Source organism: Rosa rugosa, chromosome 7 (genome assembly GCF_958449725.1).
Source record: "Rosa rugosa chromosome 7, drRosRugo1.1, whole genome shotgun sequence".
Classification (NCBI taxonomy): domain Eukaryota; kingdom Viridiplantae; phylum Streptophyta; class Magnoliopsida; order Rosales; family Rosaceae; genus Rosa; species Rosa rugosa.
In genome coordinates this window covers 2,264,622-2,279,654 of record NC_084826.1, presented here as the reverse complement: position 1 = coordinate 2,279,654, position 15,033 = coordinate 2,264,622, and the positions used below count along the sequence as shown (strand labels likewise).

Here is a 15,033-nt window from a genome sequence, read left to right as displayed (position 1 = left end):
TCCCAAAACGAACTTCTGAGGAAAACGACAATCCCACAAATGGATGAGCCCGTCCGGCTACACTCGCCACATGCCGACGAGGCCGAAGGTCCAAGTCGATGCGAGTACGCCGCTGGACGTGACAGTACATGATGAAGAGAAACCCTAGTTTTTTTTTTTTTTTTTTTTTTTTGAGGAGGAGAAACCCTAGTTCATAGAGAGGGAAAGGGAGAGTTTTTTTTTTAATCATTTTTACTGTGTAAAAAAACCAATCCCACCACATTCTCTCTAAAAATTGATCAATTTTAACTTGTTGATTGATCGTTTCAAAAAAAAAAAAAAATTGTCGATTGATCCTGTGCTTATTTAATTCTGGTCTCTCTTTGTTTTGCATATTATGTAATTTATGATTTTTCGTAATTTATGTATGTGTTATATGGGTACATTTTGGATAATTTATATGCATGTTCATTTTGAGCTATAGGCTAGGCTTACCAATTTTTCATTTGATCTCGATCTGGGTTAGATGACGCATGGCCATACGATTGGTGACAATGTTTATGTTCTATGCATATTCTTGGGTTAGATCGTTGACACAATATTATTTTACAGAATTACATATTACCTAGTGAAAATACAGGACCAGGCCACTTTGAAACTGATCTAGATATTCGACAGCTTCTACGTACGCATATGCATATTAGTTTCATAATTTTCCATAGAGGGTAAAGCTATGGTATGTTAACATTTCTCATACATCAATTATTTTTACCACTTTAAGGACTCATGTTACCACTTTGAGGACTAATATTACTATTTTGAGGACTCATGTAGTAACTAAGAAAATTTACCACTTTAAGGACTCATGTTACCACTTTGAGGACTAATATTACTATTTTGAGAACTCATTTTACCACTTTTAAGGCAATTGTATGCATGTCATACGTTAACACATTGTAGAATTTTCCTTCCAGGGAACCTGAGAATACGTACGATGGAGATTCATTAATTTACAGAAAAAGAAAAAGGTCTGTTCACCTAACTAGAGGGATCCAGGTACGTATCCCTCGATCAACGTACAATACAGCGCCAGAAACAAATTAAACATAAAGGGAGAGACATCAAGCTTACCCTTTCAAACAAATTAAACTGCCTTTAAACAAAAAAGAAGAAATAAAAGTAGGAAGACCAAGAACAGAACCTGATAAAGAGTTACACAACCCACACTCCCCCCACCCCCAAGAACACACACATGCCTATTATTTATTAGATGGATAGATTGACAGACGCTTCCAAATTAAGGAGATTTCTAGCTAATTAATACTCCGATTCTCAGATTCTTCAAAGAAATTGAAAATATTGGTATGCCATGAAATCTTCCTTACTGTCTGTGTTTGTGGTTCTGATCATAGGTGATTCGGTATCCATAACACCCTTAACATTGTCGCTCTCAAGTGGAAAGAGCTCCAGAGTTTGAGTTTCTAATCTACTTTCTGCTTCTTTGTAAATATTAGGTGCAGTCAACACCATACCGTAATCATTATCATAATGGGGATGACGATAGTCCAAGAGCTTTGTGTATATTAATGTAGCTGATGCGTTTGTTCGTTGTGCTTCCGAGGTCGGTGTAGCCAAATAGGATTGCTCCTCCAATTGACCGGAGTAATTGCCGGTCAGCACTGAAGATAATTCCTGCGGACGTACAGTAATAAATGAAACTCATGCACGTACATACGTAATGTAAAAAAGTAAAAATTCCTAGCATTCAATCCATTTCTATCTTTTATTGAGATTTTGATTAGATACAGTTAAGTCCAAGAACCACATACGTTAAGAAAATGATATATACCTGATCAGCAAGAATACCGCAGTTTGATAGTGTCCATTTATTCTGGTGCTCAATTGCAAGAGTACTTGACCTTCTCTGTCCTGCAGCTGCAAGTAGACAATTTCCATAACTTGTGATTTATCTGTTAATTAATTTTTGAGCCTTATCAATCGTGAAACTCATATAGAAACAAATTTTACAACTTCTTGTAAAACTCGAGCACACTCAATCAATTAACCTAAAAGAGGTGGCCTCACGGGCCTAGTGTTAAGCCCTAGTTCCATATTACTTGGGGAATGGGGAGAGATGAAAACATATTTAATACAGTACAGTCCCAAGACCAATACCTCCTGCAGATTCTTTGTTGCTCCAAAGTTGTTTTTCCTTAGAGTGATACTGAGGCATGGACATGAGTTCATGTCGTCTCTTCTGTCTCTCCCTCGCTCGGTGGTTCTGAAACCAGTAGAAGACATTCTTGTATTCAATCTTTCCAAAGTGTTGAAGCCGCACAGTCACTTGTCGGATTTGTTGTGCCGTTGGTGTCTTTAATCCATGTCCATACAGCTCTTCCAGGACCCGTAACTGCTCTGGGGTTGGATTCCATCGGGAACTTCGCTGCGAAGCTGCAGAGGAGGGTTGGTGACCATTATAGCAATAATCACCGCCACTTCTGCCTTGCGACGGCGTCACTCCAACCACTGTATGAAATATATTAATTGTTTTACTATATCCCATGTTAATATCTTCAATTTTAAAATTTAATTAACTTACTAAGTACCCTGATGATGGTGGTGGTTGGATGATAACACGTAACTTTGGGTCATGTTGGAAGTAGCGCTAAGCTTTGGAGTGAATGCTACTTCTGCAGCGGGCTCATGAACATTTGCAGCTTTGATCGAGTAGTAGTCATCCTCATGCATATCCCTATTATTGTTCATGTTAGGCTCTCTAAAACCACCGCTGCTCGATCGACAGGGGATTCTTTTGACTCGGGATTGTGATATAGTGATAGATACTATAGCATGAACAATAAGTCCTACTAGGGAATCTTGTAGCTAGTAGAGTTGAGAACGATGCAGAGAATGTGCATGCGCACATATTATATAGGCTGTTTTAAGGATGAACTTTCATGCCTCTCCCACCCTCTGACAGACGCATTTACTTTTCAACAAAACATGTTACACCAAATAAAATTAAGCCCCCCTTCCTCGGCTCTTTCCATATATATTTTCCTTGTTGACATACATGGACGATTATTGTGTCTATTGATCCATCAATGCCCACAATATTTAAAGATTAATTTTGATTAATTTTGCAATCATTAGAACTTGAATACAAATGAACATTTCAAATAAGTGATGAATTAGTCGGTGCAGACCTAGACCTGAATTTAATGGACCGTGCCTTTTTTACGGCCGAGTAAAGTTTGGTACGTAAACTTTATTTATGTGGGATTCATGTTTGATCTGGGTAAGATTGGAAAATAGAAGGCTTGTGAAAATTTTAGCGGAGCTGATGATATCTTGTTTCACTGATGGATGAAGCCGCTGTGGCTGCTCTGGAAGAGAAAGAGACATCAGCCGAAAGTTCAGGTGCATCAATCAAAGAAACTCAATTTCAGCCAGCCAGCGCATTATGCTATACAGAAAGGCAACTGCTATACTATGGAGAGATTTGAAAATTTGGAGATCGAGAGCCTCAAGGTGCCTTTTAACTGACAGACATGATAATCTCATAATTATGCAGTTATGCTAACAAAACTCTCACACAATACTATTATTTTAACAGTACCGGTGTATACAATTAATGTGCGCATATAACTACACATCATGCGATCTACCCGCTCCATAATAAATTCATGAGTATTTTAAGACCTAAAACAAATTGTATGCATGTGATTACATATTTTCTTCTGGCTTTAGATGAATATATATATCTCCATCCGGATTTGGGTTTGGTTCAAAAAAAAAATAATGTGGGGTATAAATTTTTTTTTTTTTTTTTTTTTTTTTGGATCAAAAGACTGTTGTATGTCATTAAGCAGAAGGAATAGTTTTTTTTTTTTTTTTGATAGCAGAAGGAATAGTTATAGTAGTAGGACATTTTCAATACAATCTACAAAGTCATTGAGAGTCTACTTTTAACCAAACATCAGACGTGCCAACAATGTAGTTGGATTTAGTACTCTCTCTTCGCACAGTCACTAGCTATTAAAACCTGCATCCATGTTAATAGCTGCCGTACGCACCTTTTTGTACAGTGGACATATATAGTAAAAACACAGGTATTAATTTATTATATTGACATCAATAAGAGAGACCGCTTCTGCTCTGCGCAAACAAGTGAAGAAGATATCAATTGCAAAATCCAAACTTGCATTTAAAACCAAAAACATAAAATTAAAGACCACAGTCACCGCACTATTCCAAGATTGTACTGAAATGGAAACTTGGTAACGTCGGTCGGTTGGTGAGGGGGGTAGGTGCTTAGTTATCATGCCTCTAGTAACTATCTAATCCAGGTACCATGGCAATTATGTCGCTTTTCATCTTGGTTAATACTGGTGGTTACACTTTTCCTGCTTTGCCTGATCTCGTTCAAAATATAGATATGATTCGACAAAAAAAAAACAAACAAACTATAGATCTCAGTGAGGAATTATGGGCTATTGCTCTGAACTCTGCTGCAATTTCGTCTTTTTGCAATGGGTGTTGGGCATATTTGCACACTCATATATATATAATATACATATGCACATATTTATTTTGAAATTTTAATTTCAATAAAAATTTTGGTTGTTTAGATTTATGAAAATTTGTACGAAAATTTTAAATGTCAATTGATATTTGAATATATATTGATATTGTAATACTAGTAATTATAAAATATTTTCAATTTCGATCAAATATTAGTAACATCAAATTACAGAAATTTTGATAGCTCCAAAGAAATTTATATGCTTTATACTTTAATCTCATGCCACTACAACAAAACTGGGCTATCAACACCATTCCAAATGGTGTGTGTTGATAGAATAGACTCCAATCAATTTTTTTTTTTTTGGTCAAAGGGATTAATCAATTAAAAAGGCACAAGGCCGCAACAACAGTACAAGGGACATAGCCCAATACAGACACATGATTCACATAGTCAAATGCCAAAACAAGCAAAAAGACTAGAGAAATCAAAGTAAAGAAACGAACAGCTGAAAACAGAAAGCAAAAGCAAAACAGAAAAAAGAAGGAAATACAACCGCAAAGCCCAGAAACGGGAAACGCCAAAATCCAACAAATATGATGCAGCAACAGAAGACTCCAATCATTGGTGTGAAAACCCAATAGCCACCACCTTAAACACTATTATGAGGTTGGTTTGTTTTGGTCCGGTGACATATACCCAAAGACTCACCATCAGAATTTTGGTGCTTTAGAATTGTGGGTCCTACCATGCCAATGGTGACTCAATGGTTTTTTATAGGAGAGTGAAACTTGCACTCCCTCTTAATAATTTAATAGTTTTAGTTGACTAACACTTTTTCTCTTCCGAAAATACCCCTGCTCAGTCACTTTATTTCTCTGCTCTCTGATCTCTCTGTCCAACTCGATAGAAAAGAACCCAGCGAGGACCAAAATTATGAATACAGATGTTCAAAAGCCTCCAATAGAGCCATCATGGCTGAAGAACTGGAAAAGCCCAAAAGCTTTCTTCTTCCTCCACCATACTCAAAAAGACTTTGTTTTCACAATACTGCAACTCATTTGGAAGAATTTCATTGTGGGAAATATTGGGTCTTGCTTGGTCTTACAAATTGGTATTTTTGATGAAATATATTCAGTCAATTTCACAATATCGATTCACCTAATTTCTCTCGTGTTCCCTTTCTAGTGTTGGTCTATGTTTGTGGCAAACAAATATGGAAAATTTGGTTGGAGTGTATAATTGGGAAAACATCACAAATAGTGTATGAACTTTAGGCATTTCTACACTTTGGTGTACCAAATTTCATAACTATCAGAATGGTGTATCAAGTTTTCTCCAATCTTTCATTTTGGTGTACGCCGTTAAATTTTCCGTTATCTTTGCCAAAAAAAAAAAAAAAACTGACAAAGCTAAAGGAAAGATAACGGATTTTTTTTTTTTTTGCAAAGATAACGAAAAATTTAACGGCGTACACCAAAATGAAAGATTGGAGCAAACTTGATACATCATTCTGATAGTTATGAAAGTTGGTACACCAAAGTGTAGAAATGCCTAAAGTTCATACACCATATGTGAAGATATCCCGTGTATAATTTAGGCTTAAGCTGATTACATAATGAAGGGCAAGAAATTACATTAACTTCAGGATCTTGCAAAACCCACTTCTTATTAGTTTGAGGATCGGAAAATAAAGAAGCCAAATCGAATAAAGATCTCATCTTTATCGTTTTGGGTATCTGGGTGTTTCTGTTTTCTGCCATATACTAGATTTAAGTGGCGCTGGTGTAAGCTTTAGGTGCCAAACAACGTTGGGTCGGTCTACATTTTCCAGAACCGGAAACTTCCGGCCTGTAGTAGTGGCTAGCGGCTCCAATTGTGAGGGTCCCATTGATTGCAGAGACATGAAGTGTTCCACTTGATGATGACAGCTACTACAGAAAAGTTCAAGGATATACATTTTTACAAATTTGGGAAAGCAGTGCGAGGTTTGAATGATATCACTTGTTTTCTGGGTTGTTCCTCTTCAATCTTTGAGTTTCAATCATAGTCAAAACAACAAGAAATCCATTTGATTTAGAGGCAAATCGAGATTGTGAGAGCAAAGGAGAGAAGATGTTTGGTTGTTTAATCACGAGACAAATCAAGATTAAAAGAGATTGACAATTAGAGGAAAATGATGTTTTTAATGTAATTCCCAGATCAGGTAACAAAACCAAATGAGAGAGAGAATCGTGTGATCAGAGAAATGGGAAGATGATAAGAAGGAAGAGAGGTTCCAGTTTTCCACATATAGAGAGAGAGAGAGAGAGAGAGAGAGAGAGAGAGAGAGAGAGAGGAAAGAGATGGAAGGAGTCAAAAAGATATGATTGTAAGGGTAATGTCGGAAAGAAGTATAAGGAGAACAAAATAAATTATTAAAAAAAGAAAAGGGAGTGCATAATGTAATTTGGGGAGTGAAATTCGGAAAGAAGTACAAGGAGAACAAAAGAAATTATTAAAAAAAGAAGAGGGAGTGCAGAATGTAATTTGGGAGTGCAAATTTCACTCCCCTTTTTATAACTTATTCCGCTTCACACTATTGTTGACAATGGTGACTTCAAAAATTTCAAATTAAAAAAAAAAACAATAATTCAAATATGAAATCATTTCATGTGGATTCAATGCACTCCCTTCAAATCAACAATACTACTAGTTGAATACAAAAAATTTTGCATACATAAAACTATGGAGAAGTTGATATACTTCAAACTACTTGGAAGTTGAAATGTTCCTATACTAGCAGCGACGCTATCCATCTTCTCCTTCAATCATGAGCTGCTACATCAGACAATGTTAATATGAAGTGATAATAACTTTTGAAATACAAAAACATAAGCTTGGTGCATATCCAATTTCACAACGAAGAAAAAATACATACCCTGCTATTCATGTTGTTGGTAGATCAATGTTGACCATGGATTCCTGAAAGTAACAGAGCCATATTGACAATCAACAAAACATAAACAAAATTGCAGTTTGGAGGCCAAGAATGAAATAACAGAATTGGAGATATCAGTTAGCAGGCTATTTTGTAGGATTGGTGCTCCCTGTTTTCTGATTAATCAAGCACAATCACCACTTTCACCAACACCACCACAGTTACTTTTTGCCACACTGCTGCACCTACTAAACTTTGGCTTCCATCATAGTCTGAAGTTTCCAAAAGAATTTGGAAACAATCAGAATGAGATGAGACATAATGATGCAAGTACTAGCTTAACAAATGGAATATTGCTGCCTCCCAAAGTCCCAATCAAAATATTTTAAGGAGGATAATAACAAGCAAGCCTCTAATTGGATGGGGAAATTACAGTCCTTTGATGTTAATGAAAGAAGGTCTTACCATCAGAGTTCTGTTGCATGTTTTATTTCCCGAGGTCTGGATGTATATGACCTTAACACTTCTAGAGGACACTGGTATGCAATCAGTTTCATATCGATCAACAATTTCAACAACCTGATAAAAGATGTTCCTGATTAAGGAAGGACATGTAGAGCTATAAAAGAATAGACAATTATGCATCAAATTGGGTTTCACTTGAACATACATCTCGGGAAGCAAATAGGGTAGCAACTCCAATGTTTATCAAACGATTGCAACGAGCATGAATGCTGAGATTACCTACAAGCACAAGCGTATAAAGAGTACGGTTGGAATTCTAACAGGTATATGGATACCAGGCAGACATATGATTCATTGCTAGAAAGCCTACCCATTTTGGCGTGAGAATTGGCTTGCATGCTGGAAGTTCCTGCTGAGTAAATCTTGAATCTGAAAGGATTAATCATAAGGCTACTAAGAACCTAACTATTTAACAAGGCACTAAACTGGGGCTCTTTGCAATTGGTAACTATGTTGCATCAACTAGTCTTTTGCATAAGTAAACTGGAATCACATTCACATAAACATTTCCAAAATCAATTACCACATCTTCCATGAATTGATTACAGTAATAGTGCATTATCTATGTTAGGCTGCCAGATATTATATGCTTCAAACTTAATGTTTAGCATTCTAAAACCACCAGAGCTTGTTCTTGAATCTGTACAAGTTGAGTCTTCTTAAATCAATATAAATAACATGAAACTATCTCAAAATTCAACTACCAAAATCAGACATAATCAACTTCAAGAAAACTCCTAAACCTAACAAATACGAACATCTAGCTAATCGAAAACCGAAACACGAAGGCAGAAACACACAAAATCTCCATCTGGGTATTTCCCATATGAACTCAAACCCCAAAAGAAGCAAAAATCTAAATTCTTGGAGAAGAAAATTTTACATTTAGGCCGCTTGGACCTCCTGGGAGCAGCTGAATCGGCAGATCCAGCGCCTCCTGAGCTCGACGGCGCCGTATTAGAACTCATCAAATACAAACCGTAGCTTTTCCGCAGGAAAGACTCAACTTTTTCCGATTATTAAAGAAACCCAGAAGATCAATTTGATGGGTTAAAGAAACCCACATGCTCACAACACCATGTAAGTGTCAGATGAGAAGTTGTTGTAAGATTCAATGCAGAAAGCCGGCTTTTTACCCAATTGAAAGAAAATAATACTATTTTGGGGCGGAGGATGATGCCAAATGATGAGGCCGATGATTCCGAATCGAGACTTGAGGTAGGAGACCCATTGAAGGAAATTGGGAGAGACATATGTCCACAGATCTTATTAGAACCAGCAGAATTAGGCAGGTCTATAAGTAATAGTGAGACCATGCAAGTACACATCCAACCCAAATACTTCCACATACACCATTAGCCGATTCGTGCCCAGAAAATGGTGGCCTTAGCCCACTTTTGTGGTAGTGGCTTATGCTTTGTTGGCCCTGCGATATTTTGGGGTTGCAATATTGGAGAATTATAGTGCCCTCAGTGTTGGTTTGGCCCTGCGATATTCTACTACATTTTAGCTTGAATGCAGCCTTGGTTTGTAGAATTACCTAAGATCAACTTGACCGGTAAAGCTAGTACATATACTTAGCAACAATATACAGTTATATAAAAACTGAAATAGAGCAGAGAATAGCAGATAATCAAAACACGCCATATATAGTTACAGAAACTCCAAATTTTCAGAATAACTACACCCGAGATGCTATCGATAAATACACAAACAAGCACAAGTACTTACACTTTAAGCTTCGTCCCAATCTCTTGAAGCAATAACGAGTATGAACGCCGCAACTGGGGCTCTTTCTTCAGGCTAATGCCATCTCTCCGCGACGGAGAATGGGTTGTAAAGAACCACTTACTCCTAGAGCACCCTGGTTCTGTCTACTTGGGCCTTTCGCAATGCTCTGTTCCGAAAGATTCTCAAAAGGCACCCATCAAATTAAACTTGTGCTATGATGAAACAACCAATTAACAGTCTTTATCAAATTACAGTTTAGAACCTAATACCTAAGAACACGATCCTGATCACCTGGTCAGCAACTGACCAGGGATTATTTGCTCAATCACCGTCCGATTGAAATCGGACGGTTCACAGCTAAGTGATGAGAGAGAATAAGAGAGTTGTGAACCGTCCGATTTCAATCGGACGGTGATTGAGCAAATGATCCCTGGTCAGTTGCTGACCAGGTGATCAGGACTGCCTAAGAACATTACTAAATTGGATAAGAACCCAGAAAAAGGAAGGTAATTGTAAAACAGTAAATTAGGGATTTCACTTCAATTAAGCAACTTGTTAGATCTTTAACGAAATTAACCATCTTTCGTTCCCTAATTAAAGAAACCCTAATTCGTATTCGGACTAGCTAGCGATACCAAAACACGAGTTAAACAAATCCAAACACGAAAGTTGGAATCTTTCTCTTCTAAACACTTAAAATTTGAAATAATTGCAAAATTGTAATTGGGAAAAAAAATTAATTGAATAAAATTTGGGAGAAATTATCGATTATCTCACCCAAATCGGGTGAGATAATTTCCCCCAAATTATCTCCAAATCAGGTCTCGATCGGAATGGATTTTCGAATCGGGTCGATGTTTCCAGGTTTGGAGGAGGGTGATCGAGTAAGAGGACTTTGGAGGTTTAGGGTTTGATCAGATCGATTAGGGTTTGAGCGGAGAGGAAGAAAAGTAAAGAGAATAAAACTGCTTCGGCACGTTTTGGTGGGAAAGGGTTGGGCATTTCCTTTATGTGTTTGGTGTGTTGAGCCGAACTAATTGGGCTTTAACCAGATTAGCCCACTTTCCAATATGGGTAACTAAATAAGGAACTTTTGGTCGATGAGTGGAATAGAAATCAAGTGAATATGAATCTAGAGAAGTTTTTGGAATTGTTTTCGAATCACTAAAATGCTGGAAATCTAAGTATGAATCTAAAGGAGGAAGAAGATGAAGAGGGAAGAAAGATTTAGAGAGAAAAGACAAAGAAAATTACAATCGTATTGATGTCGAATTGATGTTGTTTTTGTTTTTATAGGGCTCTCCGTATTTATCCTTCTAGTAAAACTAACTTCAGTTGGCTAATTACATTTTTTACCTTTTACTCTTAACATCCCCCCTCAAACTAGTGCTGGGAGGGCCAAACACTAGGTTACAGCAGAGTCCTTAGATAATAGTTTCAACTAGGAGGAATGAGTGTTAGTGCCTGACATAACACATAATGAGAGGTCTGCCTACAATGCAGTGGAGTGCCATCCGGAATTGCAGAAACAAATGCCTTGTGATTGGAAATTGCATTCGAAGCTGGAGTGATCATTAAAGTAGACTGAGTAAGGCTGGATAACTGAGGTGAAGCTGCAACTTTAGACGGAAGAGGAAGTTGAGAATTTCTGTGATAACATTTGTACGCAGAGTGACCAGGTTTGTCACAAATTTGGCATACAACCAAAGAACTTGATGCCTCTTGCTGTTGTTGAGAATTCCTGTAATAACAGTTGTATGCCCCATGACCTTGTTTCTCACAAATTTGACAAACAATGCAGCTATAAGTTTGACCACTAGTGTTGGCAATTCTCAGTCGAGGTTTACCTTTGTTTCCATCAAAGTTGTTATTAGGAAAGTTAGGATAAACATCACCTTGCTGTATATATCCATCATTGCTAGAAGTAAAGCCATCATTGTCTCCATTGCTGTTAAAATTTCTGCTCTTGTTCTTATTAAAACCTTTGTTGGAAAACCCATCACTACAGTTGTTGTAGCCTTGATTGATGTTGAACTAAAATCTTGATTTGCTGTTGAAATTTCTGCCGCTATTGCCATTGTTTTCACCATCTGAATAGCCTTGATTTGAGTCATCAGAAAAGTGAGGAGAATCTCCTTGTGGACTAAACTTCTTATTTCCACCATGTTGCTGTATGAGACTCTCATGTTGCTGAGTGAAATTTTTATTTGAAAAATTTTCATTGTGCTGCACAAGATCTCCATGCCCATGTGATCCAATTAACTTTCCATTTTGTATTATAGACCTATCACCATGCTGCTGAGTGTAATCACTAGGAAAATGTTTGTAGAGAGGTTCTTGTATAGTACCAGGTGATTGAGAAAGACTTGTGCCATTGATCTGAGCTGGTCTAGCAGGTCTAGAAGCAAGTACTTGCATCATGAATCCATTATTTTGGAGTTGAGGTACGGTACTCAGCATATAGCCACTTTGTGTTACCCCAGCCTCATTATTGATAAGAGCATTTGGAGTATAAGCAGTGTTTGGGATTGATGGACCATTGTGAACAAAACCAGAAACTTGTACCATGGTTGTAGCAAGTGGAGCAAATCCAATTTGATGTACTGAACTAGTAGGACCAGCTGCATAGTTTCTACAAGTATTTGTTGAGAATATATGTCATCCCACATGGGAAAAATGGGACATTGCCTATGGGTTTATAAGGGTTTAGGCCACTCCATCCATTGCAAATTGGTTTTGGATGCGAACCTTAGATTACTTTATCATGGTATCAGAGCCAGGTTACCCACGTGTGCAGGCCTAACAGCCACACGGGCTCCATGTCACCCAAAGTTGTCCACGTGTATGGCTTGAAAATTCGCCACACGTGCAGGGGCGTGTTGAGAATATATATCATCCCACATGGGAAAAATAGGACATTGCCTATGGGTTTATAAGGGTTTGGGCCACTCCATCCATTGCCAATTGGTTTTGGATGTGAACCCCAGATTACTTTATCAGTATTCATAACACCAGTTGGCAAAACATGGCAATTGGTCACATGTGGATTGTAAGTTGCTTGTGGCACACTAGATGGTGTTGTAAACCCAGAGTGAATATCAACATAACCATAAGTACCAAACAATATAGGTGATGTGTTGTGCGCAAACATAGCAGCTAAAGATGAAGGTATTGCCCTGTGTTCAAGCTCGATCTCAAATTCTGCAGATAATAGCAATGACCTTATTTCATCCATAGTTATATTGTTTTTCCCTCTAATAATCTGTCTCGTATGACCATATTCACTAGGAAGTCCAGCAAGAATTAATATTTTCATATCCTGGTCTGACATTCTCACTCTTACAGCAGCCAATTGGTCTCTAGCACTTTTAAATCGCAACAAGTATTTCTCTATTGAATCAGACCCCTTATGGATATTATGTAAGTTGGACTTCAATTGCATAATGTGATACTCAGAAATTGAACCATATCTTTGCTTGAGAGTAGCCCATACCTCCTTTGAAGTTTGACACCCAATCACTAGAGTGAGTGCATCAGCAGAAAGCGTATTTGTGATCATACAAATTACAGAGCTATCCTGCTCCAACCAACGCTCATAAGGCCCAGAATTGTCCGAAGATAGACTACCATCATCTTCAATGTGAAAGTGAGATGGACAAGGATAAGAACCATCAACAAATTTGAGTAAACCATGGCCTCGAAGATGATGTTGCATCAGAAACAACCAAATGTGATAATTGGTTTCATCGAGTTGAACAAAAACAGCAGTGCAGGCTTGATTTGGAGACGCCATTGATGAAAAGCTTGAAGATTGAATCTTGAGAAAGAATTGCAGCTAAAAACTGGTATGAACAAAACTTGAATCTTGGAAAGAAACTGCTACAGATTGTGAACAAACCTTCAATTGTGTCTGGGAATCGTACAAATCTTCGACCTCTTGGTATTGAACTGGTAATTATACAAATTCTTTGGTGACTGGACTAGTAATTGTGCCAATAATGATTTTCTAGGGTTTTTGATTTGGTACTTTTTGAGAATTTCGACTGGTTTTTGAGATTTCTAACAAGAAACTGGACTAGAATTGCAGGGGAGAAACAATGGTGGAGCTATGGTCAGGCCGCCATGGCTCTGATACCATGCTGGAAATCTAAGTATGAATCTAAAGGAGGAAGAAGATCAAGAGGGAAGAAAGATTTAGAGAGAAGAGACGAAGAAAATTACAATCGTATTGATGTCGAATTGATGTTGTTTTTGTTTTTACAGGGCTCTCCGTATTTATATATCCTTCTAGTAAAACTAACTTCAGTTGGCTAATTACATTTTTTACCTTTTACTCTTAACATAAAACACTACTTAGCTTCGCTCCCTGGTTAGTTCTAACTTTTAATTAGCACATGCATTAACATTGCCTACAAATCTTCCAATTAAAAGGTTCGAGATTTGAATCTCTTGTGTGTGAGTTTCTAAATCTTTTATTTCTTTAACCTTCAGCTCAAGTGGTGGGAAGGGAGGGGTTGGAAATTGGATTAAGACTAGGCTATATCAATGATTTCAATTCCCCTCCAATATAACCAGAAAAATGCATCAACATCGGCACGACAGAACCATACTCACTTTTCAACCTTTTGAACTTATAGCATAGTGGAAGCACTAACCACTTCGCAACTAGCTCTGAATTAGTTTTGATTTTTTTCCTTCAATTTTTGTATTTTTTTTTTTTTTTTTTTTTGCAAAATATGAGACAAAGCAAGAAGAGCAAAACGGCAAGAGATGGAGGAAAGCAAATGGCACAGGCATTGTTTTTTGCTACAGATATGTCTCATAAGTTTAACTTAATATGTAAAACAAAAGTAGACAACAGTGTAAGTATATGCATATGGAATTATGGATCATAATGAAACATCAACTTCAATTAAAATTAACCAACAGAGGTATGGCATGCATGGGGATCTTATTGAAGCTATTCATTAATTTCGATCGGCTTACAATTAAATCTACATATCTCAAGAAATGTATTAGTTCGTTCTCTTGTTTAATTAAGTAAGAAATCCATTTCCTCAATCAAATTTGATTGAGGAAATGGATTTCTTACTTAATTAATGTTAGATACAATACAAGAATACTTCTATATCCAGAATCTTATAGTTTTTGACGTACGTGGTTCTTTTGTAGTCAATGGTATGTCTTGCTTTTACAAAATAATTATTTGGATGAAGTTATGCGACAATAACCAATGGTATATTTGATAAATTTCCGTTTAATCATATCAAACAATAAATATCAAAATGCATTGAAAACAATATATATATGTGCCCCCCCCCCCTTTTTTTTTTTTTTTTTTAGAAGAAACTTT

The 15,033-nt window shown here is 37.0% G+C and overlaps 1 protein-coding gene and 1 long non-coding RNA gene across 2 annotated transcripts; both read right to left on the bottom strand.

Annotated features, from left to right (window-relative positions):
* Positions 1–1,320: 1,320 nt before the first annotated feature.
* On the bottom strand, positions 1,321–2,801 carry LOC133720919 (protein WUSCHEL-like). The gene is made up of 4 exons (XM_062147407.1): positions 2,586–2,801; positions 2,155–2,505; positions 1,829–1,914; positions 1,321–1,671 (listed from the first exon to the last, which is right to left on the bottom strand). Exons 1-4 carry the CDS (start codon positions 2,743–2,745, stop codon positions 1,321–1,323), a joined length of 948 nt encoding a protein of 315 aa, XP_062003391.1. The 5' UTR covers positions 2,746–2,801.
* A 5,060-nt stretch (positions 2,802–7,861) lies between these two features.
* Positions 7,862–9,147, bottom strand: LOC133720626 (uncharacterized). The gene is made up of 4 exons (XR_009851949.1): positions 8,833–9,147; positions 8,260–8,318; positions 8,095–8,168; positions 7,862–8,003 (listed from the first exon to the last, which is right to left on the bottom strand). It is a non-coding gene; the product is annotated as an uncharacterized LOC133720626 (long non-coding RNA).
* Between the last annotated feature and the right edge of the window lie 5,886 nt (positions 9,148–15,033).